The following is a 25,384-nucleotide window of genomic DNA, read 5'->3' as shown; positions in this document are numbered from 1 at the left end:
AAATTAACGCTTGATCCTAGATCAAGTAAAGCCTTCTTTATCCTTTTCTTCCCTATAACGCATGGAATGAAGAAACCTCCTGGATCTTTTTCTTTTGGAGGGAATGACTTCTTTTTAACAGCTTTATACTTCTTTGTCTCATCATCTCTACGTCTTTTCTTTGTAGAGACTTCTTCCTCAGGCTTTGTATAAACTGCAATGTGCTGTAATACCTCCTTAAAAGGTACATCATCATCCAACATCTTAAAAATTTTTGTAAAATCAAATTGTTTCTCATGATCTGTTGGAAAAGGAAGAATGTCTTCACTCTTTATCTCTCTTATCTCTTCTTTTTGTGTTCTCTCTTCTTTTTCTTTTTCTCTCTTTTTTCTCTTTTCTTTTTCTTTTTCTCTTTCTAACTCAACTGTTTCAACATTTGCACTCACTAACACCTTACATTCTTCCCTGGGGTTAACCTCAGTATTAGCCCCAAAATTTTTTCCAGGCCTTTCTTCCAACTGCTTAGTAATTTGACCCATTTGCATCTCCAAGTTCTTAATAGCAGCATCAATGCTCTTTTGAGTGGATTCAGTTGTCTGTATGAATTGCTGAAGAGTTTCTTCCATCCTTATTGATCTTTCATTAAGTGTAGCAATTTGTTGCCATAAGGTTGGTTGTTGTTGTTGCTTATTGAATTGCCCTGATTGTCCAGCTTTCCCACTTTGTCCTTGACCAATACTTGGGTGTGGTTTCCACCCTTGATTGAAATTCCCCTGACGGTATGGAAATTGATTAGCCATAAAGTTAACATCCTCTAAAGCTTCTACTAGAAAGGCGCATTGACCATTGATATGGTCACCACCACATAATTCACACATATGTGGTTGAATCTGTGCAACAGCCTTTAACTCTTTTGGCAATTGTGCAAATGCCTTTGTGAGATTCTCCAATTGTTGAGTTATTATCTTGTTCTGAGCTAGCATTGGATTGCAACTGTAGAACTCTTTTTTGTTGAATAGGGGCTCCTCTTTCATTGTTCAGCTCATTATCGTTAGTAGCCATGTTTTCAATTATTTTCGTGGCTTCCTCTGGAGTCTTCCATTTGATATTGCCTCTAGCTGAGGCGTCTAGCATCAACTTGGTTTGTGAACCAAGTCCTCCAAGGAAGAATAGGACTACTTCCACTTCGTCAAATCCATGCGTGGGAGTCTTTCTTAATAGGCTTTTGTATCTATCCCATGCATGACCTAGTAATTCCTCCATGCCTTGCTTAAAAGATGATATCTCTTGCTTTCCTTTGTTTACCTTGGACTGTGGAAAGTATTTGTTCAAGAACTTTGTGACTACATCTTCCCACTCTGTAAAGCTCCCTTTTGGAAAAGAGTTCAACCAAAGCTTAGCGTTGCCTCCCAATGAGAATGGAAACAGGCTAAGTTTGATTGCTTCGTCAAGCACCCAATTTATCTTCACTATATTGCAAATTTCATTAAATGTTGTGAGGTGCTCATATGGGCTTTCATGCAACAACCCATTAAATTGGTTACTCTTCACCAGTTGGATTAATGCTGGTTTCACCTCCATATTAGCTGCATTGACCCTCGGTCTTGCTATGCTATTGAAATGCTGAGGTCCAACCACATTAGTGTAATCTGCAAGAGTCCGTCTGACATTATTATTCAACATCTCCTAAGTGCTATGGTAAGAACCTTGTGGTGAAGGTTTTAAAAGGATTTCCGGAGGAGGAAAAAGTTCTCTAGATGTACGGATTCTTCTCCTCCGTCTACTTTCGTCTAAACCTTCAAGAAGAGGTTCCGAAGTTTTCTTGCTTCTAGTTCGAATTGCCTCCTGCATACACAAGAAAACAAATCCCTAAAAAAATTTGGTAGCAAAAAACGATATAGAAGAAATAATATAAGAGATAAGAAGATAAAAACAAAAAACAGAAAAATAAAAACAGAAAACAGAAAAATAAAAACAGAAAATAAAATAAAAACAGAAAATAAAATAAAATAAAATAAAAACAGAAAAATAAAACAGAAAAAATAAAAACAGAAATTCAAATTTCAAAATTAAAAATTCAAGTCAAAGATAATCAATAATCACACAAATGAACTAGTTAAACCACGAGTCCCTGGCAACGGCGCCAAAAACTTGTTTAACCCTCGGCAAGTGTGACCGAATCGTATCAAGTAATAAACTCGGTAAGACCAAGTATCGTTCTCCCAAAGGACTCACGACCTACTTAGTTATATGATTTGTTGATTATTTAAGACCTGTGAACAAACTCTTGTGGTTTCAAATGCAAAAGACAATAATTAAACATGTATGCATGAGTTTGATCAATGGAAAAGAGTAAAACAAACACAGAATGAATTATATGGATGAGTATGTTGTTGAGGAAATCAATTTCATCTTATCCACTCTCATATATTTTAGGAATTCATCATTCTTTTCATCAATGTTAATGCCACTCTCTAAATTACCTTGCGAAGAAAGCCTATCCTTAATTACGAGTTCATACAATTCCTAGCATCCCTAATAATTAATTCTGAAGCACAGAAGCTTAAAGGCAACCAACCTCATATCCCTATGTCTAGGCGATATTACTTTTTGGGAGAAATTCCCCGGATCTAGATTTTACCGTTTGTGTCCATATCACTAAAATCAATAATCATGACATCGAATGAGTTAAACAATGCATGCTTTGAGCAAAGAGGAAAAACCCTAACTAATGATGAAAGAAAGCATGTATCTCAAATAAGATGTTTAAACACAAATTCCATATATGAGAGTTTCACCAGATTACATTGATTCCCCAACAACAAGAAGAGTTTAGTTCACCATATTCATGGTGAAACTAGATGAACAATAATGAAATAATGAAAGATAGAACCCTAGAAAGATGAGTAGGTAGCCTTAGCATCCAAGATCTTCCTCCAAGGGGTGGAAAGGTGTGTGTTTGCTTCGTCTCCAGCCAAAGATACCAACCCTAGGAAGTCCTAAAGGTTTATATATTATTCGCAATATTACAGAAAAGTGGGCCTAAGCCCAAAATACCACCGCTCAGCGGTACCAGCGCAATGTCAAATCTCCCCTCAGTTGCACTTTCACCCCTCAGCGGTGCCAACATGTGTTCTTGAGTGCCGCTCAGCGGTAAACTGGCGCTGAGCGGTACTTACGGCTTCTCTTCTTTTGCACTTTTTGAGAGTTCACAAGGTTGCATCATTCTCCAACAACAAATAGAGTTTAGTTCCCCATAAACATGGAGAAACTATATGAATAATGGAAAAGCATGAGATAGTGAAACCCTAAGAGTAGAAGAGGAAGCTTCCACCTCCAGATCTGCCTTTAGAGAGTAGAAGAGTGTGTTGTTGTGTTGCTCCAGCCAGGGTCCTTTAAAAAGATTTGGAATAGAGTAGAAACAGGGCCCGGTCCAAAAGAGTCGAAATAGAGCAAAAACTAGGTCGGATCAGCAATGCACGCCGCTCTAGCGCCTCATTTAGGGTGCTCGGGCGGTGGACGTCGATTTCCGTAGGGCTTGAGCCTCCAATTTCACCCAGGCTTCGGGGGTTCGACGCTCGGGCGGCCTTGTGCCCAAAGAGCATCATCAAACTTATGAGACCAATCCTTTCTTGATGAGACAACTGATAACGGTTGAAAATGCCATTATTGATGATGTAATTTTGACACTAAATGCACCATTTTCTACTTAGAAACTTGCTTGGAATCATGTTTTTCTGTTAAGTTATGTGAATAAGAGAGTTGACGTTGAATTTGATGAATTTATGACTAATTCCCTTTGTTTTGATAGAAAATGTGTTAATATGGAAAGGAGGGATAAAGTGCTAAGGAGATAGAGCTTAGAAAGGTCCAAAAATAATGTATTTGAATTGATTCTTAATTAAATACACTTTTTCATTAATTGTTATAGTAATTAATTTGTGCTTATTACAAGCTTTGTTTAACTCATTCATCGCATGATTTATGAATTGCATGAGTGTTGGGAGGTTCCTTACGATTCAGGTTCTTGTTGAATTCTCCCAAAAGTAATATTTCTCAAGGATGAGGATATGAGTCTTTGGTCGTCTCCAGCCAAAGATACCAACCCTAGGAAGTCCTAAAGGTTTATATATTATTCGCAATATTACAGAAAAGTGGGCCTAAGCCCAAAATACCACCGCTCAGCGGTACCAGCGCAATGTCAAATCTCCCCTCAGTTGCACTTTCACCCCTCAGCGGTGCCAACATGTGTTCTTGAGTGCCGCTCAGCGGTAAACTGGCGCTGAGCGGTACTTACGGCTTCTCTTCTTTTGCACTTTTTGAGAGTTCACAAGGTTGCATCATTCTCCAACAACAAATAGAGTTTAGTTCCCCATAAACATGGAGAAACTATATGAATAATGGAAAAGCATGAGATAGTGAAACCCTAAGAGTAGAAGAGGAAGCTTCCACCTCCAGATCTGCCTTTAGAGAGTAGAAGAGTGTGTTGTTGTGTTGCTCCAGCCAGGGTCCTTTAAAAAGATTTGGAATAGAGTAGAAACAGGGCCCGGTCCAAAAGAGTCGAAATAGAGCAAAAACTAGGTCGGATCAGCAATGCACGCCGCTCTAGCGCCTCATTTAGGGTGCTCGGGCGGTGGACGTCGATTTCCGTAGGGCTTGAGCCTCCAATTTCACCCAGGCTTCGGGGGTTCGACGCTCGGGCGGCCTTGTGCCCAAAGAGCATCATCAAACTTATGAGACCAATCCTTTCTTGATGAGACAACTGATAACGGTTGAAAATGCCATTATTGATGATGTAATTTTGACACTAAATGCACCATTTTCTACTTAGAAACTTGCTTGGAATCATGTTTTTCTGTTAAGTTATGTGAATAAGAGAGTTGACGTTGAATTTGATGAATTTATGACTAATTCCCTTTGTTTTGATAGAAAATGTGTTAATATGGAAAGGAGGGATAAAGTGCTAAGGAGATAGAGCTTAGAAAGGTCCAGAAATAATGTATTTGAATTGATTCTTAATTAAATACACTTTTTCATTAATTGTTATAGTAATTAATTTGTGCTTATTACAAGCTTTGTTTAACTCATTCATCGCATGATTTATGAATTGCATGAGTGTTGGGAGGTTCCTTACGATTCAGGTTCTTGTTGAATTCTCCCAAAAGTAATATTTCTCAAGGATGAGGATATGAGTCTTGGTCGTCTTAAACTCTTGATCTTCACATTTAATTACTAGGAATGCTAGGAATTGCATGAACTGATGGTTAAGGACAGGCTTCTTCGCCAAGGGATCGGGGTTAAGTGATTTAGTGAGTGACGTTGATCCTGTCTTTGCTATTCTGCCATTGATCAAATTGCATTCATATTTAATTTTCTGTCTTTGCATCTTAAACCAATGATCTCGTTTTATTTAAGTCTTAATTAATCGAGTTATCACACAATTGTTTAGTGTCGAGAGTCTTCAGGGATACGATACTTGGTCTTACCATTTTATATTACTTGTGCGATTTGGTACACTTGTGAATCCATCAACAAGTTTTTGGCGCCGTTGTCGGGGACTCACGGTTTAAACTATTCTAATTGTGTGATTCTTGATTAACTTTGACTTTATTTTTATTTTTATTTGTGTTTTTAATTTTTTTGTAAGGTTTTAATTTGTGTTTTGTGTCGTTTGTTTTTGTTTTTGGGCTAACAGTGTTTTCTATGGTTTTGTGGCTGGTTTGTAGAATGCAATACGGACAAGCTTATTTGCATCAGAAGTGGAGATCACATTCTAACATGGGATCAGATCAATTTGGACAAGCCGCTAGACAAAAGCAATGGGAGCAACAACCCACTTTCTCATAAAGAAGGGCTAAGATGGATGGCACACTTCAACAGTTAATGCAGATGTCTGATTCGCATAATAAAAGCAATCAGGCAGCATTTAGAAGGATAGGGAGCCAACTTGATCACATAAATCAGAAGTTGGACGATCTTGGGAGTAACATGAAAGCTAACTCCAGAGAGGAATGCAAATTTGTTATTACTAGAAGTGGCAAGATTGTAGATGAGAGAAAAATAGAGAGAAAAGAAAAAGAGAGATTGAGTGAAAAAGATGAAAATGAGAGGGAAAAATAGGAGACTGAGAGAAAAGAAAATGAGAGAGAGAAAAAAAAGCAAAAGAGAGAGAGGAAAAGCAAAAAAGAGAGGAAGAAGAGAGGAAAAGAAAGACTCATATGAAAAACCCCTTCCGTACCCAAAGAATTTTTCTAAGAAGGAGAAAGAAAAGCAGTTTGAGCACTTCATGGAGATCTTTAAGGAATTGGAGATTAATATACCTTTCTTTGAGGGTCTGCAGCAAATGCCTTCATATGCTAAATTTCTGAAGGATCTCCTCACTAAAAAAAGGAAATACATTGAAGAGGAAACTATTGAAGTTCAAGGAAACTATAGTGCTATCATACAAAAGCTCCTACCTCCCAAGTTGAAAGATCCATGAAGCTTCACCATTCCTTGCATTATAGGGAATACCTCTGTTGGGAAGGCACTTATTGATTTGGGAGCCAGCATCAATATCATGCCATTCTCCATGTTTGAAAAGATTCAAGGGTTGGAACTCAAGCCTACTCGGATGACTCTTCAACTAGCAAATAGATCTCTGAAATATCCTTATGGGGTAGCTGAAGATGTGCTCGTGAAGGTAGAAAAATTTATATTTCCTGTAGACTTTGTTATCATGGAGATGGAAGAGAATGTGAATGTACCTCTTATTCTGGGGTGACCTTTCATGAAGATTGCAAGAGTTTTAATTGATGTAGAAAATGACAAGCTGAAAGTGAGAGTGCAAGATGAAGAAGTAAATTTTGATGTTTTTGAAGCCATGTCTCACCCAAAGGATAACAAGGAGTGTTTTCATCTTGATCTCCTTGATGAAATTTGCATGATACAAGAAAAGAAAGCAAGTAATACTTTTTCTTTGGAGGAGATGCTAGTTGACACCTGTGAAGAAGGGAATGAAAAAGAAGAAGAACTAATTGATGAGTGCGGTTAACGGTTGAAAATACCGTTATTTGTGATGTAATTTTGATACTAAATACACCCTTTTTCACTTAGAAACTTGCTTCGACTCATGTTTTTTCATTAAGTCGTGTGAATAAGAGAATTGAGGTTGAATTTGATGATTTTATGACTAATTTCCCTTGTTTTGATAGGTAATGAGAGAATGCGGAAAGCAGAGATGAAGTGCTAAGGAGTTAGAGCTTAGAAAGGCCTGGAAAGGCACCAAAAGGAGGGACCGCACGAAGCTTGGGCGCCCTATCTGGAGGCTTGAGCCACGCAAAAACGACGTCTACCACCCGGGCGCCCTCCTAGACCGCCTGAGAAGCGAACCCCGAAGCCTGCGCGTCCAATTGAAGTCTCAAGCCTTACATGAGGACTATCCACCGCCCAGGCACCCTAAATGGGGCGCTTGAGCGTCGTGCGTCGTGGATTAGGCCCAGTTTTTGCTCTGTTTTGACTCTTTTGGACCGGGCCCTGTTTCTACTCTTTTCCAACTTTATTTAAAGGACCCAGGCGTTCTAGGTTTTGAATCTTTTGATGGCTTGAGAACAAATACACACTTTTCACCCCTTGGGGGTAGATTTTGGGGATGTGGCAGCTCTCCTTTTCTCTTTCTAGGGTTTTTCTATCCCTTTCATTCTTTCATTCCATTGTAATTGTATTTATTGTTGGGGGATGATGTAACCTTGTGAACTGTCATGTATTTGACTTTATTCTTAATACCACATGTTTTTTCATTAATTGTTAGAGTATTTCATGTGTGCTTATTACATGCTTTGTTTAACTCATTCATAGCATGATTGTATGAATTGCATGAGTGACGGGAGGTTCCTTACAATTCAGGTTCTTGTTGAATTCTCCCAAGAGTAATATTTCTCAGGGATGAGGGTATGAGTCGTGGTCGTCTTAAGCTCTTGATCTTCACATTTAATTACTAGGAATGCTAGGAATTCCATGAACTAGTCATTAAGGACAGGCTTCTTCGTCGAGGGATCGGGTTTAAGTGATTTAGGGAGTGACGTTAACATTAATGCATAAAGAAGAATTCTTATATACATGAGAGTAAATTAGGTGTAATCTAAACCCCAACAACATATTCATATCATATTATCAACTTCATCCATTCATTATTGTGTTTAGCCTCAATTGTTCAAATTGCATTCATGTTTATTTTATTGTATTTGCATTCAAAAACCCCAAAATATGTTCTTTAGAGTCTTAATTAGTTGAGTAATCACATAACTGTTTAGTGTCGTGAATCTCTTGGGAAACGATACTTGGTCTTACCATTTTATATCACTTGTGTGATTTGGTACACTTGCCAATCCATCAACAAGTGCTTGACTGATTTGGAAGAGTTGAAAGAAGATTCGTTACAAAAGACAGAGGAGACCAACACAAAAGAAAAAGTCAAGGAAAGAAATTGGAGCTGAAGATGTTACCACCACATTTGAAGTATGTATTCTAAAAAGAAGGTGGAAATAAACCAGTTATCATCAGCAACTCTCTCTCTCCCAAAGAAGAAGAAAAGCTGGTAGAAACACTCAAAGCCAATAAAGGAGCCATTGGATGGTCAATCTCTAATCTCAAAGGCATTAGTCCGACATATTGCATGCACAAAATATTCATGGAAGATGATTACAAACTAGTTGCTCAACCACAAAGAAGGTTGAATCCAGTGATGAAGGAGGAGTTGAGAAAGGAAGTGCTAAAGTTACTTGAGGCTGGCATTATTTACTCTATTTCTGACAGTGCATGGGTAAGCCCAGTACAAGTGGTACCAAAGAAAGGTGGGATGAAAGTTATTTATAATGAAAAAAATGAGCTCATACCCACAAGGACTGTTACTGGATGGAGGATGTGTATCGACTATAAAAAGTTGAATAATGCTACTCGGAAGGATCACTTCCCCGTTCCTTTCATGGATCAGATGCTGGAGAGATTGGCAGGTCAGACTTTCTATTATTTTCTGGATGGATATTCTGGATATAATCAAATTGTGGTGGATCCAAAAGAACAAAAAAAGACAGCTTTCACTTGCCCATTTGGAGTTTTTGCTTACAGAAAAATGTCGTTTGGGTTATGTAATGCTCCAGCTAATTTTCAGTGATGTATGCAGGCAATCTTTACAGACTTGATAAAAAATGCATTGAAGTCTTTATGGATGATTTTTCAGTGTTTGACAGTTCCTTCCATGAGTGTTTGTCTAACCTGGATGTTGTACTTAAAAGATGCACCCAATCCAATCTTGTTCTTAATTGGAAAAAATGTCACTTTATGGTAAAGGAAGGCATTGTCTTGGGTCATAAAATTTCTTCCAGGGGAATTGAGGTTGACAGAGCCAAAGTGGAGGTTATTGAAAAAATTCCACCACCAACCAATATGAAGGGAATCAGAAGCTTTTTGGGTCATGCTGGTTTTTATAGAAGATTCATCAAAGACTTTTCAAAGATTGCCAAACCACTAAGCAACCTCCTTGTTAAAGATGCACCATTTGTGATGGATGATGAGTGCCTTAAGGCATTTGATGTGTTGAAGAAAAAGTTTATTTCTGCTCCAGTAATTGTAGCTCCTAATTGGAACCAAGATTTTGAGTTGATGTGTGATGCCAGCAATTATGTTATAGGAGTTGTTCTTGGCCAGAGAAGAGAGAAAGTATTCCACACTATTTATTATGCAAGCAAGGTCTTGAATGAAGCCCAGCTGAATTATGCTACCACAGAGAAAGAATTTATTGCTATTATATATGCTTTGGAGAAATTTAGGCCTTATCTCATTGGGTCTAAAGTGATCATCTACACAGATCATGCTGCTATAAAGTACTTGCTAACCAAGTCGGATTCTAAGCCGCGATTGATTAGATGGGTGCTTTTGCTACAAGAGTTTGATGTGGAAATCCGCGACAAAAAGGGAAGTTAAAATGTAATTGTGGATCACTTATCTCGGTTGGTAACCAATGAAGTTACAAACAAGGAAGCAGAAATCTGGGAATCCTTCTCGGATGAAACACTCATGTATATCAAACAAAGGTCGTGGTTTGCTGATATGACTAATTTCTAAGCTGCAGGAGTAATCCCAGAAGATCTCAATTGGCAAGAGAGAAAAAAGTTTTTACATGATGCCAAACAGATTATTTGGGATGATCCTTACTTGTTCAAAATTGGGGCAGATAATCTTCTGAGGCGCTATGTGACTGAGGAAAAAGTGGAAGGAATTTTATGGCACTGTCATGACTCACCTTATGGGCGACATTTTAGTGTAGAAAGAACAGCTGCAAAAGTGCTCCAGTCAGGATTTTATTGGCCTACTCTATTTAAAGATGCTCATAATCACGCCAGAAACCGTGATAAGTGTCAAAGGACAAGACTATTTTCAAATGTCATGAAATGTCACTGCAGGGAATACTAGAAGTTGAAGTTTTTGATCGCTAGGGCATAGACTTTGTTGGACCTTTTCCACCTTCTTTCAATAATGAATATATATTGGTGGCAGTTGATTATGTGAGCAAATGGGTAGAAGCCCTGGCCTGTCCCAGAAATGATTCTAAAACTGTTATTAATTTCTGAAAAAGTAAATTTTCTCCTGGTTTGGAACGCCCCGAGTACTCATTAGTGATGGAGGATCTCATTTTTGCAATTTTCAGCTGGCAAGGGTACTCAAGCACTATGGTGTGAGACACAAGGTAGCTACACCTTATCATCCACAAACAAATGGGCAAGCAAAGGTTTCAAATAGGGAGATAAAAAGGATTCTAGAAAAGATAGTTGCCTCATCAAGAAAGGATTACTCTCAGAGGTTAGATGATGCTCTTTTGGCCTATAGAACTGCAATGAAGACAACTATTGGATTATCTCCTTTCCAAATGGTCTATGGAAAGGCATGTCACCTTCCGGTGGAGATGGAACATCGAGCTCTATGGGCCTTAAAATTCTTGAATTATGATCCTTGTGACACTACTGAAAAGAGAAGAAGGCAACTTATTGAGCTTGAGGAGATGCGGCTGCATGCCTATGATTCCTCAAAGAACAACAAAGAAAAGGTGAAATTTTATCATGACAAGAAGCTGGTGAAGAAAGTCTTTAATCCAAAATAGAGGGTGCTGCTGTTCAATTCAAGATTGAAACTTTTCCCTAGAAAGTTGAAGTCCAAGTGGTCTGGTCCATTTAGGATCAAGAATGTTCTTCCACATGGAGTAGTTGAGTTAACAGATCCTTTCTCTGAAGATCAACAAAGAAGCTGGGTCGTCAATGGACAACGGCTCAAGCATTATTTTGGTGGTGAGGTGGAACGCCTATCCACAATCATGGAGTTGGTTGATCCAGATTCAGTTTAATGGTGCAAGCTAGTGACGTTAAAGAAGCGCTTACTAGGAGGCAACCCATCTTTCTAAACCTTTCTTTTTAATTATTTGTTTGGTATTGTACTCTGCTTTAATGGATTACACTGCTTTAGTCCAACTGTGATTATATTATGATGAGTCTTGCTTTATGATATTCTAGTGTGTGGATTGATGTTGAGGTGATGCATGATGTGTTGATATACAGGTGATTGCTCACAAAGTATGAAACATGTGCTTGAGGTAAAGTTTGATTGAGATTCTGAGCAAGTTGTTTTTCTGAATTCTGGGACTTGAGAGTTTACCTGTGTGAGTTTTGGGCTTCAGAGTTTTTGATGATTAATTGCTATTACTCTGGAAGCATGAATGATTTTGCCCAAATTTTCTGTGATTAAACTACTTGCTTGTAGGTTTCACATGATCAAGGCCATCTTTTGTTATCCCTTATTTTTTAGCCTTTACATGAATTTTGTCCACCAAAAAGAAAGCAATTTGTTCTACCCTTTTGATAATGGTTTAAAATATCGTTATCTATGATGTAATTTTGATACTAAATGCACCCTTTTTGACTTAGAAACCTGCTTTGACTCATCTTTTTGCTTTAGTTTTATGAATAAGAGAGTTGAGGTTATACTTGATGATTTTATCATCAAATTCCCTTGATTTTGTAGGCTATTGGAATGATTTGAAGGAAGAGTTAAAGTACCAAATAGTTGGAATGCAGAAAAGTCAACCAGAGTGCAGAAAAGTCAACCGCAAAGCTTGGGCGCCCAGTGAAGGGTGCCCAGTGTAGTTAAAGTACCAGAGTTCCATCATCAACATTAATGATCACCCATGCCGTCTTCATGAATGGCCTTCCAAGAATAATAGGGATCTCCAAGTCTTCCTCCATCTCCATCACTACAAAGTCTACTAGGAATCTGAGATTGTCAGTTTGTACCATCACATCCTCCACCACACCATAGGGCTTTTTGGTGGATCCATCCGCCATAAACAGAGTCATCTTTCCAGGCTGGACTTCAAGATCACCAATCTTTTCAAGAACAGATAAGGGAATCAAATTGATACTGGACCCTAAATCAATTAGGGCTTTCCCTATTTTATGGCTCCTGAAAGTGCAAGGAATGGTGAAAATTCCTGGATCTTTACCCTTTTGGAGGAAGTGCCTTTCTTTTGAGGAGTTTCTTCAAAAACTTAGCATATTCAAGAATTTGCTGGAGTGCTTCAATCACATGAATTTTAATCCCCAAATTTCTGAAAATTTCTTCAAAACACCCTAATTGCATCTCTTTTGCTTTTCTAGAACACTCTTAAGAGTGATGAAGATTTTTCTCATTTTTTTCTTTTCTTCTTTCACTCTCTTCTTTTTCTTATTTTCTCTCTTCTTTTTTTTCTCTCTCTTTTAACTTAACTTTTTCTTTCTCTCTTTTTCTTTCTCTTTCTCCCTCTCCATGCGCATAATAACCTTACACTTTTCCTTGGGGTTAACTTCAATATTAGCCCCGAAACTTTTGATAGGTATCTCTTCCAACTTCTTGGCTATTTGACCAACATGCATCTCCAAATTCCTTATAGCAGCTTTAGTGCTCTTTTGATTGGAGAGTGTTGCCTGCATAAACTGTTGGAGAGTCTCCTCAAGCTTTGTAGTTTTGTCAATTAGAGAGGGTTATTGTTGCCACTGTTGTTGCTGTTGTGGTGGTCTATTGTATTGTCCACCAGTTTTCCCAAACTGACTTTGTCTCATGTTTGGATGGGATTTCCACCCTTGATTGTAATTATTGGGACGAAACTGGTTGCCCATGTAGTTAACTTCTTCATTGAGATTCTCGGGCACTGCACATTGACCATTAATATGATCACCACCACATAGTTCACAAAGTTGTTGTTGAAACTATAAGACATTCTGGCGCTCCTTTGGTGGCTAAGAAAGCTTCTTTGTCAAGGCCTCTAATTGTTGAGTCATAATCTTATTTTGAGCAAGCAAGGCATCATAAGACTGTAACTGTAGAACTTCCTTAGATTGTGATGGAGCTCCTCTTTCACTATGCATATCATTGTCATTGGTAGCCATGTTGTCAATCAATTCATAGGCTTCCTCTAGAGTCTTGCATTTGATATTGCCTCCAGTTGAGGCATCCAGCATCAATTTGGTTTGTGAACCAAGACCTCCAAGGAAAAGAATGACTATCATTGCTTCATCAAAACCATGAGTAGGTGTCTTTTTGAGCAAGCTCTTGTATCTATCCCATGCTTGCCCTAATGTCTCCTCCATGCCTTGCCTAAAAGAAGAGATCTCCTGCTTCCCTTTGTTGATCTTTGACTGTGGGAAATATTTATTCAAGAATTTTGCAACCACATCTTCCCACTCAGTCAAGCTATTTTCAGGAAAAGAGTTCAACCATAGTTTAGCATTGCCTCCAGTGAGAATGGAAACAAGCTTAGTTTAATACCATCATTTGGAACTTCATTCAGCTTCACAGTATTGCAAATCTCATTGAAAATGGTCTGCTCATATGGACTTTCATGTGACGGTCCATTAAATTGGTTGCTTTTAACTAGATGGATCAACGTAGGCTTCATCTCCATACAGCGGCACTGACCCTCAGCCTTGCAATGTTGTTAAAGTGGTGAGGGCCAACAACTGTTGCATAATCTGCCAAAGTACGCCTACCTTCATTGTTGTCCATGCTTTCCTGATCAGATTGTAAGGCTTGTGAAATTCTCTCTAGAGAAGGTTCTCTAGATAATCTTTGTCTTCTCGGCCTTCTATTAGTCTAAACTCCTACAAGAAGAGGTTTATAACTTTTGTTGCTCCTGGTCCTAACTGTATCCTACATAAACTAGACACAAAATCCTAGAAAACATTGTTAGCACAAAAACAAAAATAAACGACCTTAAACACAATTTAAAAATAAGACAAAAATTAAAAACAAAAAATAAAATAAAAATAAAGTCAAAGTTAATCAAGAATCACACAAATAGAATAGTTTAAACCGTGAGTCCTCGGCAACGGCGCCAAAAACTTGTTGATGAATCGGCAAGTGTACCAAATCGCACAAGTAATATAAAATGGTAAGACCAAGTATCGTATCTTCGAGGACTCTCGGCACTAGACAGTTGTGTGATAACTCGATTAATTAAGACTTAAAGAAATCAAGATCATTTGTTTCAGATGCAAAGACAGAAAATTAAATATGAATGTAGTTTGATCAATAGTAGAGTAGCACAATGATGAACGGATGTTGTTTGTAATATGGGATGAATATGTTGTTGGGGTTAGATTTCACCAAGTTCCCTCTCATGTATGTAAGAATTCTTCTTTATGCATTATTGTTAACGTCACTCACTAAATCACTTAAACCCGATCCCTCGACGAAGAATCCTGTCCTTAATCACCAGTTCATGCAATTCCTAGCATTCCTAGTAATTAAATGTGAAGATCAAGAGCTTTAAGACGACCAAGACTCATACCCTCATTCCTGAGCAATATTACTCTCGGGAGAATTGAACAAGAACCTAAATTGTAAGAAACTTTCCGGCACTCATGCAATTCATACAATCATGCTATGAATGAGTTAAACCAAGCATGTAATAAGCACAGATGAATTACTCTAACCATTAATGAAAAAGCATGTGTTATTAAGAATCAATTCCAATACATGAGAGTTCACAAGGTTACATCATCCCCCAATAAAAAATAGAGTTTAGTTCACCATAGACATGGTGAAACTGGATGAATAATGGAAAAGCATGAGATAGTAAAACCCTAAAAGTAGAGGATGGAAGCTTCGACCCCCAAATCCGCCTTCAGAGAGTGGAAGAGTGTGGTGTTATGCTAGTCCAACCAGAGATACCAAACCTAGGACGCCTGAGTCCTTTAAATAGAGCGAAGACAGAACATAAACCAGCCCAAGCCCGTGTCGCCGGCGCTCAAGCGCCCCACTTAGGGCACCCAGGCTGTGAGCGGTGGTCTTCCACGCTCAAGCCTCAGAGATGGCACCGAGGCATCGTGCCTCTTGCGCTCAAGCGCATAAAAAGGGGCGCCCAAGTGATGAGTGACTCTCTTCTACGCTCAAGCCTTAGAGAGGACACCCAAGCTTCGAATTTTTGGGGCTCAAGCGCCCAAACAGGGGCGCCTGGGCGGTGAGCGGCTCTCTTCTCCGCTCAAGCGTCCAAAAAGGGCGCCAAAGCTCGAGCATTCTTCTCTTCTGGTGCTTTTCCAGGCCTTTCTGAGCTCCATCTTCATGGCATTTCATCCCTGCTTTCCATATTATCACATTTCCTGCCAAAACAAGGGAAATTAGTCTTAAAATCATCAAATTCAACCTCAACTCTCTTATTCACACAACTTAACAGAAAAACATGATTCCAAGCAAGTTTCTAAGCAGAAAAGGGTGCATTTGGTATCAAAATTATATCACAAATAACCTTATTTTCAACCATTATCACAGTCCATCCGTTTCTTGCTTTCAAACCAAACAATTTAAAAGTTGTCGACAACCGAGTAAAATTGATGCATCTTGGCAACTCTTGCTCTGGATTGTTCTTTAGAATTTCGTATAAATGAGCTCTTCCAAAATTTTCTTCGCCAACGTCACGTACCATTTCGTCTAAATGATCATTCATCCAATCGTCGACATAATTCGAACCCCTTAATGTTTTTGGCTTATATAATACTTCTTCATGCCAAGTCCAAATTGTATAACTTCTCATTATTCCATATATGAACAGGTGATCACGGATGTTGTCCAAGTGTTCAAATACTTGATTGAGAAAACGAACACAAGGGCAAAAATATGCCTCGTTCACTGGTTTTGCATGTTCTTTAACATATTCTATGAACTCAAATACCCGTCTTTCATACTCTTCACTAATACGACACTGATGAATCCAGCTTCGATCCATACTACTCTAAGTAATTTTAAAACAACAAAAGCAAAGAAACCATATAAAAAATAAAGCTAACTTACATCCCGAACAAACAAACACAACCACAAACCCGAACACATATATCTATCGTAATACATTGAAGGAAAAAAAAAACAAACCTAGAAATGGTCTAGAACCCACAAACACGAACACATATATCTATCGTAATACATTGAAGGAAAAAAAAAACCCAACTCGAAATGGTGTCGCTGAAGAAGAAGATGAAATTCATTGACCACGTACGCAAAAACCCTAAAGATAAACTAAAATCAATTGGTCAAACCAAATTAAAAACAAAGTAAATGAGTATCAAATGACATTCACAAGACATAAACGACTAAAAACTAACCTTCTTTGTTCTTCGCACTCGTCCTCGAAGAAGAAAGTTCAAGAAGAAATGAAAGCATGAAGAAACATTGAGATTGTGTTATGCTTTTTACATTCATGAAAACAAGATCAACGTCGACCCCAAGGTAAATTTGACGTACTATTTAAATAACACGTCGAAGTCCCATATAATTCGATGTTTTCTTAAAACAGTGCGGCATTCTTTTATTATTTTTCTTTTAAACCACCAATAATACGTCGAACTCTGTGGGGACTCGACGTTTTATTGGTCAGCCAGAAACCAAAGAGTTACTCCCTTTTTAATTATTTTTTGGTTTAATACCTCTTTTGGTCCCTCGAAAGGGGGAAAATGTTCAATTGCGTCCTATGTTTTTTTCAAAGTTCAATGTGTTCCTGACTTATGAAAAAAATGTGCAATTAAGTCCTTTTTGGTAACGGCGTTCATTTTTTAACGGGCCAGCTAATAGGGTGGACTGAAGTTTGCAACGTGTCTCGGGAAGGTTAATACGTGGCTGTGTGAGGATAATACGTGGCTGTGTAAGGGTAAACGTGTGTATATTATAATGGTTAATAAATCAGAGGTTAGTATTTGAAAAGAATGAATTTCAATATAAATCCTTTAATACTCGATAGATTATTTTAAACTAAAAATATATGCAGCAAATACATCATTGAGTAATTTAAAATACATTTCACTCAATTACATTTTCAGTAAATTATAATTTCGGTCTTCTAAATCTATTATTCAAATTTATTCTCTAATTTCTTTAATTAACTGTTCTAATTAGATCTTCCCAGAATTTGTAATGCTTTATTTTTCTAGTCTTTGAGATGAACAATTAAATTGCTCTTAATTATTAACTTAAACATCATCAACAAAATATTATCTCAGACATTTCTTACTTCTCTCCAAAGGAAGTAAGAAATTTTTTGCGTTTGTATTTCGTTTGAGTTAAGAACGAGAAAATATAAGTTTGAGGTTGTCGTGTTATCGGAATAGCTTCCTCTGAAATTGAAAGTAGAAAATCTGTGAAGGTGGTGAAGGGTTGATGGAGATGTTCTTCTGTAGCAGCCATTTTCCTCAACCTTCTCAAAACCCTTCGAATCTGCTCCTTCTTTCTGGTCCTCCTTCTTCGTTCGTATTTTCCTCTCACTCTTTCTTCATTTTCCATCTATAATTTCTTGTTTATATTTTTACCAATGAACGAACGAATGAATCAATGTTCAGTGGGAAAACTTCTCTGCTTTTTCAATTTGCATTCAATGTAGCACTTCACTCCCATAACGTCATCTTCATTTCCAACCGCCAAAGATTAGATTCCAAACCCCCTTTTCTTTCGCAGGTCACCAATCTCTCTGCTTTTTTTTTTCCTTTTCGTTTCTGCTAACTCGCTGTTTCCAATTCACTCTGCAGATTTCAGCTTCAAGAACACCCTTATTTCAAGACACTTCCTCTACAATGATAAATCCCCAAATCGTAATTTCTCTGCAACCCAAACCTTAACCTCTGATTTATTAACCACAATAATATACACACGTTTACCCTTACACAACCACGTATTACCCTCACACAGCCACGTATTAACCTTCCTCAAACAAGTTGCAAACTTCAATCCACCATATTAGTTGGCCCGTTAAAAAATGAACTTCGTTACCAAAAAGGAGTTAATTGCACATTTTTTTCATAAGTCGGGAGCACATTGAACTTCGAAAAAAATGTAGGACGCAATTGAACATTTGCCTCCTTTCGAGGGACCAAAAGAGGTATTAAGCCTTATTTTTTCTCTTTTCTTCTAAATCACAATTAGTACGTCGAATTCTATGGTGATTCGACGTATTATTGGTCAGCCAAAAGCCAAAAAGTTACTCCCTTTTTAATTTTTTTTTCTTTTAATCCAACAGTAAACGTCGAAGTCCTTGGGGCTTCGACGTTTTATTTGCCATCCAGAAGCCAAAGGTCACTCCCTTTTTTTATTGTTTTTTTCTTTTTTCTTTTAAACTAACAATAAAATGTCGAAGTTCTTAGGGGCTTCGACATTTTATTTTCAAGCCAGAAGCCAAAGGGTTGCTCCCTTGTTCTTATTTTTTCTTTTTTCTTTAAACCAATAATAGAATGTTGAAGCTCTTTGGTGCTTCGACATGATGTGCATTGCAGCAGTTGTGTGCAGAATCCATTTTTTATTCTTTTTTCTTTTCCCTTATTAACCTCCCATAAAATGTCGAACTCTCTAGGGCTTCGGTGTGATGGGCATTGGAGTGGTTGGGTGCATTAATTGTGTGTTATTACCAACAAAGTTTTTCACGTGATTTCTAGGAGGCTTGGACGTCAACCTATTCATATTCGAATCCTAAGAGACCTATTTTCTTTATCACAGAATGATGTTTGAACTTCGAATTCGGTTGGGCTTCGACATTCATACTAGATGGTGGAAAGTTGTAGTTAGTAGGCATAATTACATGATGTACTGCTTATTCATGATGTAATGTTATTGCACCTCGATGTCTTTGCCAATTGGACGTCAAGTATTCATTTATAAATATAGCTTGCATTTCACGTAACCCCTTCCCTCTTGTGTCCCTGTTGAACATATTAGGATTCATGTTTTTTATTTCCTTTACATTTTCTTTTCCTTAGATTTTGAAGCATTTTCGTTCTTTAAATTGCAATTTCCTTACTTGAATTTCAAAGTGGTGCATTCAGCTTTAGTTCACATGAAGGAGCCCTTTGAAATTCAAGTCAAACAAATGTTTTCTTATAGTACATAAATGGTTAACATATCTTACTGAAAGGGAAGTGCTCAAGAAAAAGAAATATGATTCACAATATGTTTAATGCTGAAACAATTTTAAGAACTAAAGTAAATCTATAAAAAAGTTTTTCAACTTCATCACTAGCAATGTATGGTTCATTTTCTAAATTGTTTTGTTTTCTACCATTAGATTTCTAAGATATCTGATATATTAGGGTGGAAACAACTCTAAGACATTTTTATACTTAATATGACATCAAATATTGACTGCATTCGATGCAAAGACCTGAAGTTTATTCATACCTGACCATGTATTTCAAAGGTTTGACATCGAATTTTCAAGTAAAACGACGTCCTATATCATATCGGTTTTCTAAATGAAATCCACTTTTACAAAACATAGCGTCAAAAATGAACACCAAAAAAGAAAGAATACATTATAACGCAATAAAGGAACTAACTAAAAAAAACCCACAAAAACAATGGTAAATGTTTTTGAAATTCATAAGTGTTAATATTTTCCTCTGGTTTTCCACCATGCCTTCATCGTTAACAAAGAAATATCTTTGATTAGTGGAGGAATTGATGGAAAACCAAAGGAAAAAGTTAACATGAATTTGGTTATGGAAGTTATGTAGTGTAGGTTTTTAAAGGGTACTACTTGAAATGAAATCCAAATCTGTTAACTTATTTCTTTGGATTTCTATTGCTCCTTTATGCACCACATAAAGTTTTGTGACCTTGAAAGATCTAAGAGAAAACCAAAGACAATATGTTAACAGAGGAACCACTTACAAAAAAATTTATAAGTGGAGGTCTAGCTGATTTCAATAATCAGAAACTCTATTTAAAGAAAATGGACGTGTACATTGACGTCGAATTTGGACATTATTCTACGTCTACCTTATATCGGAAAAGGCAGTTTGTTGGTCATGATAAATGTTGTTGTTATAAACGAAGATATTCACGTCGAAATTGGACATTATTCGACGTTATCTGTGCATGGGAAAAATCATTTGGTCACTCTTGATAAATGTTGTTGTTTCAAACGAAGAGATTCACATCAAATTAGAATGGGGTTCGTCATTGATGACTCATCTATAAATACAATGCTTAATTGTTTCTTATACAAACTACACGTTAAAATTATTTTGATGATTCAGATTTCAGAGCAAATAGATTCATTATGAAAAACAACTTGAGCAAACTTAAAACAAGAATCATCCAAATATACCATTGCACAATTTGATCATTTTTAAATGATTCATTTAATAAGTTTTCCTAGAGTTCTTTTCTTCCAGAAATCAGATCCACTGATTGTGTAGAAAATAACTTAATGAAACTTAAAAATATTCACGTGGAATTTGGACAATACTGGACGTTACATAACAATGGGACGTCGAATTCTATAAGAATTCGACGTAAATATCTTTAAGGATTTCTAAAAGAAATCCATTTTCACATAACGTAGGTTCATAAATGAAAAAAAAAAACCAAAACAAATACATAATAATGTTCAACATAGCGAAAACAAGTTCAAACATGGAAGGCCTTATAGCCATATTACATTAATTTGAGAAAAAGATACTAAAATAAGACTCTTATTCCTAATCTGAGTCAGATGTCTCCATAGACCCCTCTTCTGTTGTGTCGTCTTCATTGTCAGATTCACTTGTTGAGGGAGCATTGTTTTCTCGAGCTTCAACTACTGTATAGTGAATCTTGATCACAAATTTTTCAACTTTTGAAATTTTTGTTGAAAGCCTTTGAAATTGATCCACAACAAGTCTTTCAAACTTAGTGTGTGGAGCGAAGGTAGAAGGAGTTTCATCAACACTAGAGGGTTCAACTTCATCCTTGAAAACCTAGTCATCTTATGTTTTCTTTAGACTAGTAAAGGTCAATGCGACTTCACTTATTTCATTCGACTTGGTGCACCCTACTTTGTTTTCACCAATAAGATCAACATGATGATGCTTCAATACACTGCTGATAAAAACACCATAGGGCAGATTATGATCTTGCAATTTCAATCATGTGATTACTCATAGCAGCAACCCAGTTGGTTGGTATCCCGGTTTTTATGGCATGAAGCAAAAATAAATCTTCAATAGTTAGACAATGACGTATACCTCTTCCAGGTAGTATTACTCAAGCAAGTATAAAGGCACACATTTTTTCTTCCCTTTTCATTCCATCATGTAGGAACAACTTGTATACCTTTTTCCTTTTTCTATTTCTCAGACAATCCTTATAAATCTTTTTCTTGTTGGTCCATCTTTTGATATCAGAATTTCTTTCATGAGACTTGTAGCCTTCTCCTTTGAGACCAATAAAAGATAGCCACATTTCATCATCAATTTTAATATCAATACCTTTTACCCGAGAGCATATAACACCATTGATAACCTTCAGATTGGCGTATAACACTTTTACTAGGTCAGGATAGGAATCACCTGTCGTTTGAATGAATTTCGTAACCCTGATGTGCAAGCCATTCTTGAAAGAGAACCCTTCATTTCTGAATGATTGCAGATTCAAGAAATTGTGACATATTGATGAGTCAATATTTTCTTGACTTCATTTAGCTTATTGTGCTAGATCTAATTAAGGAATTATGCTTGAATGCCCAGTATTTCCCCATTTTTGTTAATTATGCTTAATTTGACCCAAAATTATTATTTTAATTAATTTGAATGATCTGAAACTAATTATTTGCATTTTAATTGTAGGGAAATTGTTGGATAATATTTTGGGATTTGAAGAGAAATGCCACATCAATTATATTTTAAGCTAAAATGAGATAGGAGGTGACACCTATTTTGAACCGTTCATTCAATGTGGAAGCACACATTTACGTCTAAAAGAGGGATTAATTTCTTTTAGTGGAAGCAAGTAGTGATATGATCATAGATGGGGCAACAATGAAGAGTTTTCAAAGTGACAGCAAGCATAAAAAGAGTAGAATAGATTTCATAGGCTTGTATTTGCCTCTTTGTTTCTTTTCGTTAGTTCTAGTTGAATAAACGCTTATAAACCTTTCTTTTCGTTTAAGCACAATCAATGTGGGACTTTGCATGGCTTGGTCTTAAAAGAAAAGAAGATAAAGAAGAAGTCTTAGCTTGTAGCGCAAGGTAGCATAGCTAACTTTTATGTTTTGAACTTTAGGAGAACTAGATGGCTTATAAACCCTTTTGGATGGAGAGAATTAAGCAATGTGGGACTCCAAGCACCAAGGAGAAGTGTTGCAGCTGCTGGCCGGCCTTGAGACTTATAAGTCCCACATCTCTTAATTCCATTCTCCAAACTCACTCCAAGGGCTATATAAGAAGGCTAGGGGGTCTCCTTTGTAGCAACCTTACTTTGAATCAATTGAATTTTGAGTTGATTTGCACTTTTGCAATCTTCCTTGAGATAGTATTCTGTCTCCAAAGTCCCTATTTTGGGTAGACCTTATCTTGCTCAAGCAAGTGGCGGTCCTCCTTTGATGTTTATCTTGGAGCTTCCTTCAAGTGGCGCATTTTCAAACCATAAGTTTCCTCTTCCTTAATCTCTTCCATTTTTAAATTCTTTCCCATTCTCTTAAATTTCATTTAGTATATTCTCTCTAGGTATGCACTTCCCCATCATGTGGTATCATGAGCCTTAGGTTTTTTATCTTCTTAGGAATTGCAAGCTAGAGTAGAATAGCTTAGATGAGTTCATTTTTCGCTCAGCCATTTCAATTTTCTCCCAGTGCTACGTGAATGTTGTGTCAACTTGTGTGTCTTCGTTCGAGTTCAATTCTTATCCTTTTTCCATGCAATTTTTTTTCACAGTTTCGTCTGGATGTATATTTTCACGTATAGTTTTTACTTTGCTCAAATTCGTTCTGTTCTGTTCCCAGTAAATTGTTTACTCCCCTATGTTAGTCTAGTGCTTACTGTTTGAGTGACTTCTAATCTGTTTGCTTGCTGTTCGGTACTTGTGGTGGCTAGAATTGATCATTGGACGGTGCTAAGACCTCCCAAAACTTTTAAGCAAGGATTCAACACTTCATATCACAGTTTGGAGGTAAGTCCTGTGGCTGTCCAGAGCCTTATCCATGCTGACATTTCTTCAAACAGCAACAATGCTATTGGAGGTCTTCAACAAGTAAGTGTCCTTATTCCCTCTTGTGTGCTTGTTCCAGCTTTTATTCTTATCTTGGTTGTACTGTATGTGTCTTTTATTTCTTGTTAGCTTTGCTTTGAGTCATATGTTTGTTCCTCTTTAGGAGTTTTCTAGCACAACATTTCTGAAATTGCATATCTAAGAGTAAATTTTTGCATCTCCATGCTTGTATGTTGAATTGAGTTTGATCACCATAGGATTTAAGTGTGTGAACTTTGCTTATATGTTCTGTATCAATAGAGGCATTCAAAAGTTCCAAATTTCATTTTAATCAAACACACTTTCCAGTTTGAATGTGCTTGGCTGTGACACAAAATTTCCACTGCTGCTTGCTGTAAAAAAAAAAAACTTTCAAGCAATTTCAATACTATTTGCAATTGTATGTGTCTGGCCGAGCTTTGCTGGATGTTTACAGTGTGTTGATCATTCATTCAAAGCCTCTTTTATCATCAAAACATATAGAATATATAGGTTTGAAGTTTGCCAAAATTATTTCCATCATTACTAGATCTTACTCTTCATATATGCATAATATGTTGATGTGCTTTGCCTCTTAGTTGTGTCAATTTGTTTGCTGCTATCTTGCTCAATTTGTGCCATTGTTTTGACTCCAATTTCTTGTTGTTTTGTCTCTTCAAAATCATTAGATTACTGCCACCTTGTTTTGTGCCAAGTTTCTTGTTTCTAGGTTCTAATTTCACCAATTGTCTTGCTGTTTTCCTCCAAAAATTTTGGCTTCTAAAGTGTGTTGTCTTGGTTTGGATTCTTTGTTGGGTTGAGGATTGGATTGTACATCTTCCCACTTGCTTTTGTCCTTGAATTGGTACTCTAAAATACTGACTTGAGAGACACCTTACTATTTTGAAAGAAGAGTGCATGTGAGTGGAGTGATCTTGCTTTGTTTTGCCATAAACACCGTGAGTTTTGAGCCTAATTTTTTGGTGCTGCTGTGAGTGAACCTTGGCTGCTGTTTACTTTAGTTTTGCTGCTGTATTTGGACTGTTTTCTAACCTATTTTTTGTGTAAGTATTGCTACTGTTTGCCTTTAGAAAACCATGTCTGCAGTTTCAAGACACTCTTCTTCCACTGGAAGTAGTCATCATGGAAGTGCTTCTAGCAAATTTGATTTGATGAAGGCTTTTCAACAAATGCAACATCAACTTGACTTCATTAGTAAACGGTTGGACAAGGACGCGAAAGAAAAAGAGGAGCAACCTCATGGTCATGATCATGGTTCCTACAAGAAGAAGCAAGAAGCTAGAACCGTAAATGTATACCTTCCCTCACCAAAGAAGCATCAAGAAGATAAAGCTATGGACCAAGGCCTTACACTACCAAAGTTGAATTTGCCTACTTTCAAAGGGGAAGCCGAGCCATTTATTTTTCTAGATTGGATAGCTAAAGTAGACCAAATTTTTGATTTGTATACTATAAATGGACCTTTGCGTGTAAAGTTAGCTTGTTTAGCTTTAGAGGGATACGCCAAACAATGGCTAAATAGGAGATACTTAACCATGGCCTCACCCACGAGTACATGGGAACATTGCAGGGATATTTTGTACCAACGTTTCGTACCTCCATACTACCATAGGGACCTCTTGATTAAGCTCCAACGGCTTACTCAAGGTAGACGAAGTGTGGAGGAGTATGCTCGCGAGCTCAAAGTGCTCTTATATCATACTAACACTAAAGAAAATGATCATGCAAAAATAGTTAGATTTATTAGTGGACTCAATAGAAACATCCAAGATGTTTTGAAACTCCATGATGATGAGACTTTAGATGTAGTGGTTCAAAGGGCCATGAAAGTTGAGAAGAAACTCTTGCAAAAAGAGGCTTTTCACAACAA

General features: G+C 37.1%; 1 protein-coding gene across 1 annotated transcript; it reads left to right on the top strand.

Moving 5' to 3' along the window:
• The first annotated feature begins 9,976 nt into the window (after positions 1 to 9,976).
• LOC108339326 (uncharacterized) lies at positions 9,977 to 11,353 on the top strand. The gene is made up of 4 exons (XM_017576462.1): positions 9,977 to 10,055; positions 10,190 to 10,299; positions 10,664 to 11,059; positions 11,159 to 11,353. The coding sequence occupies exons 1-4, from the start codon at positions 9,977 to 9,979 to the stop codon at positions 11,351 to 11,353; spliced, it is 780 nt and encodes a 259-aa protein (XP_017431951.1).
• Positions 11,354 to 25,384: the final 14,031 nt, after the last annotated feature.

This window comes from Vigna angularis, chromosome 5 (genome assembly GCF_016808095.1).
Source record: "Vigna angularis cultivar LongXiaoDou No.4 chromosome 5, ASM1680809v1, whole genome shotgun sequence".
In the NCBI taxonomy this organism is placed as follows: domain Eukaryota; kingdom Viridiplantae; phylum Streptophyta; class Magnoliopsida; order Fabales; family Fabaceae; genus Vigna; species Vigna angularis.
This window is presented reverse-complemented; position numbering and strand designations above follow the sequence as displayed.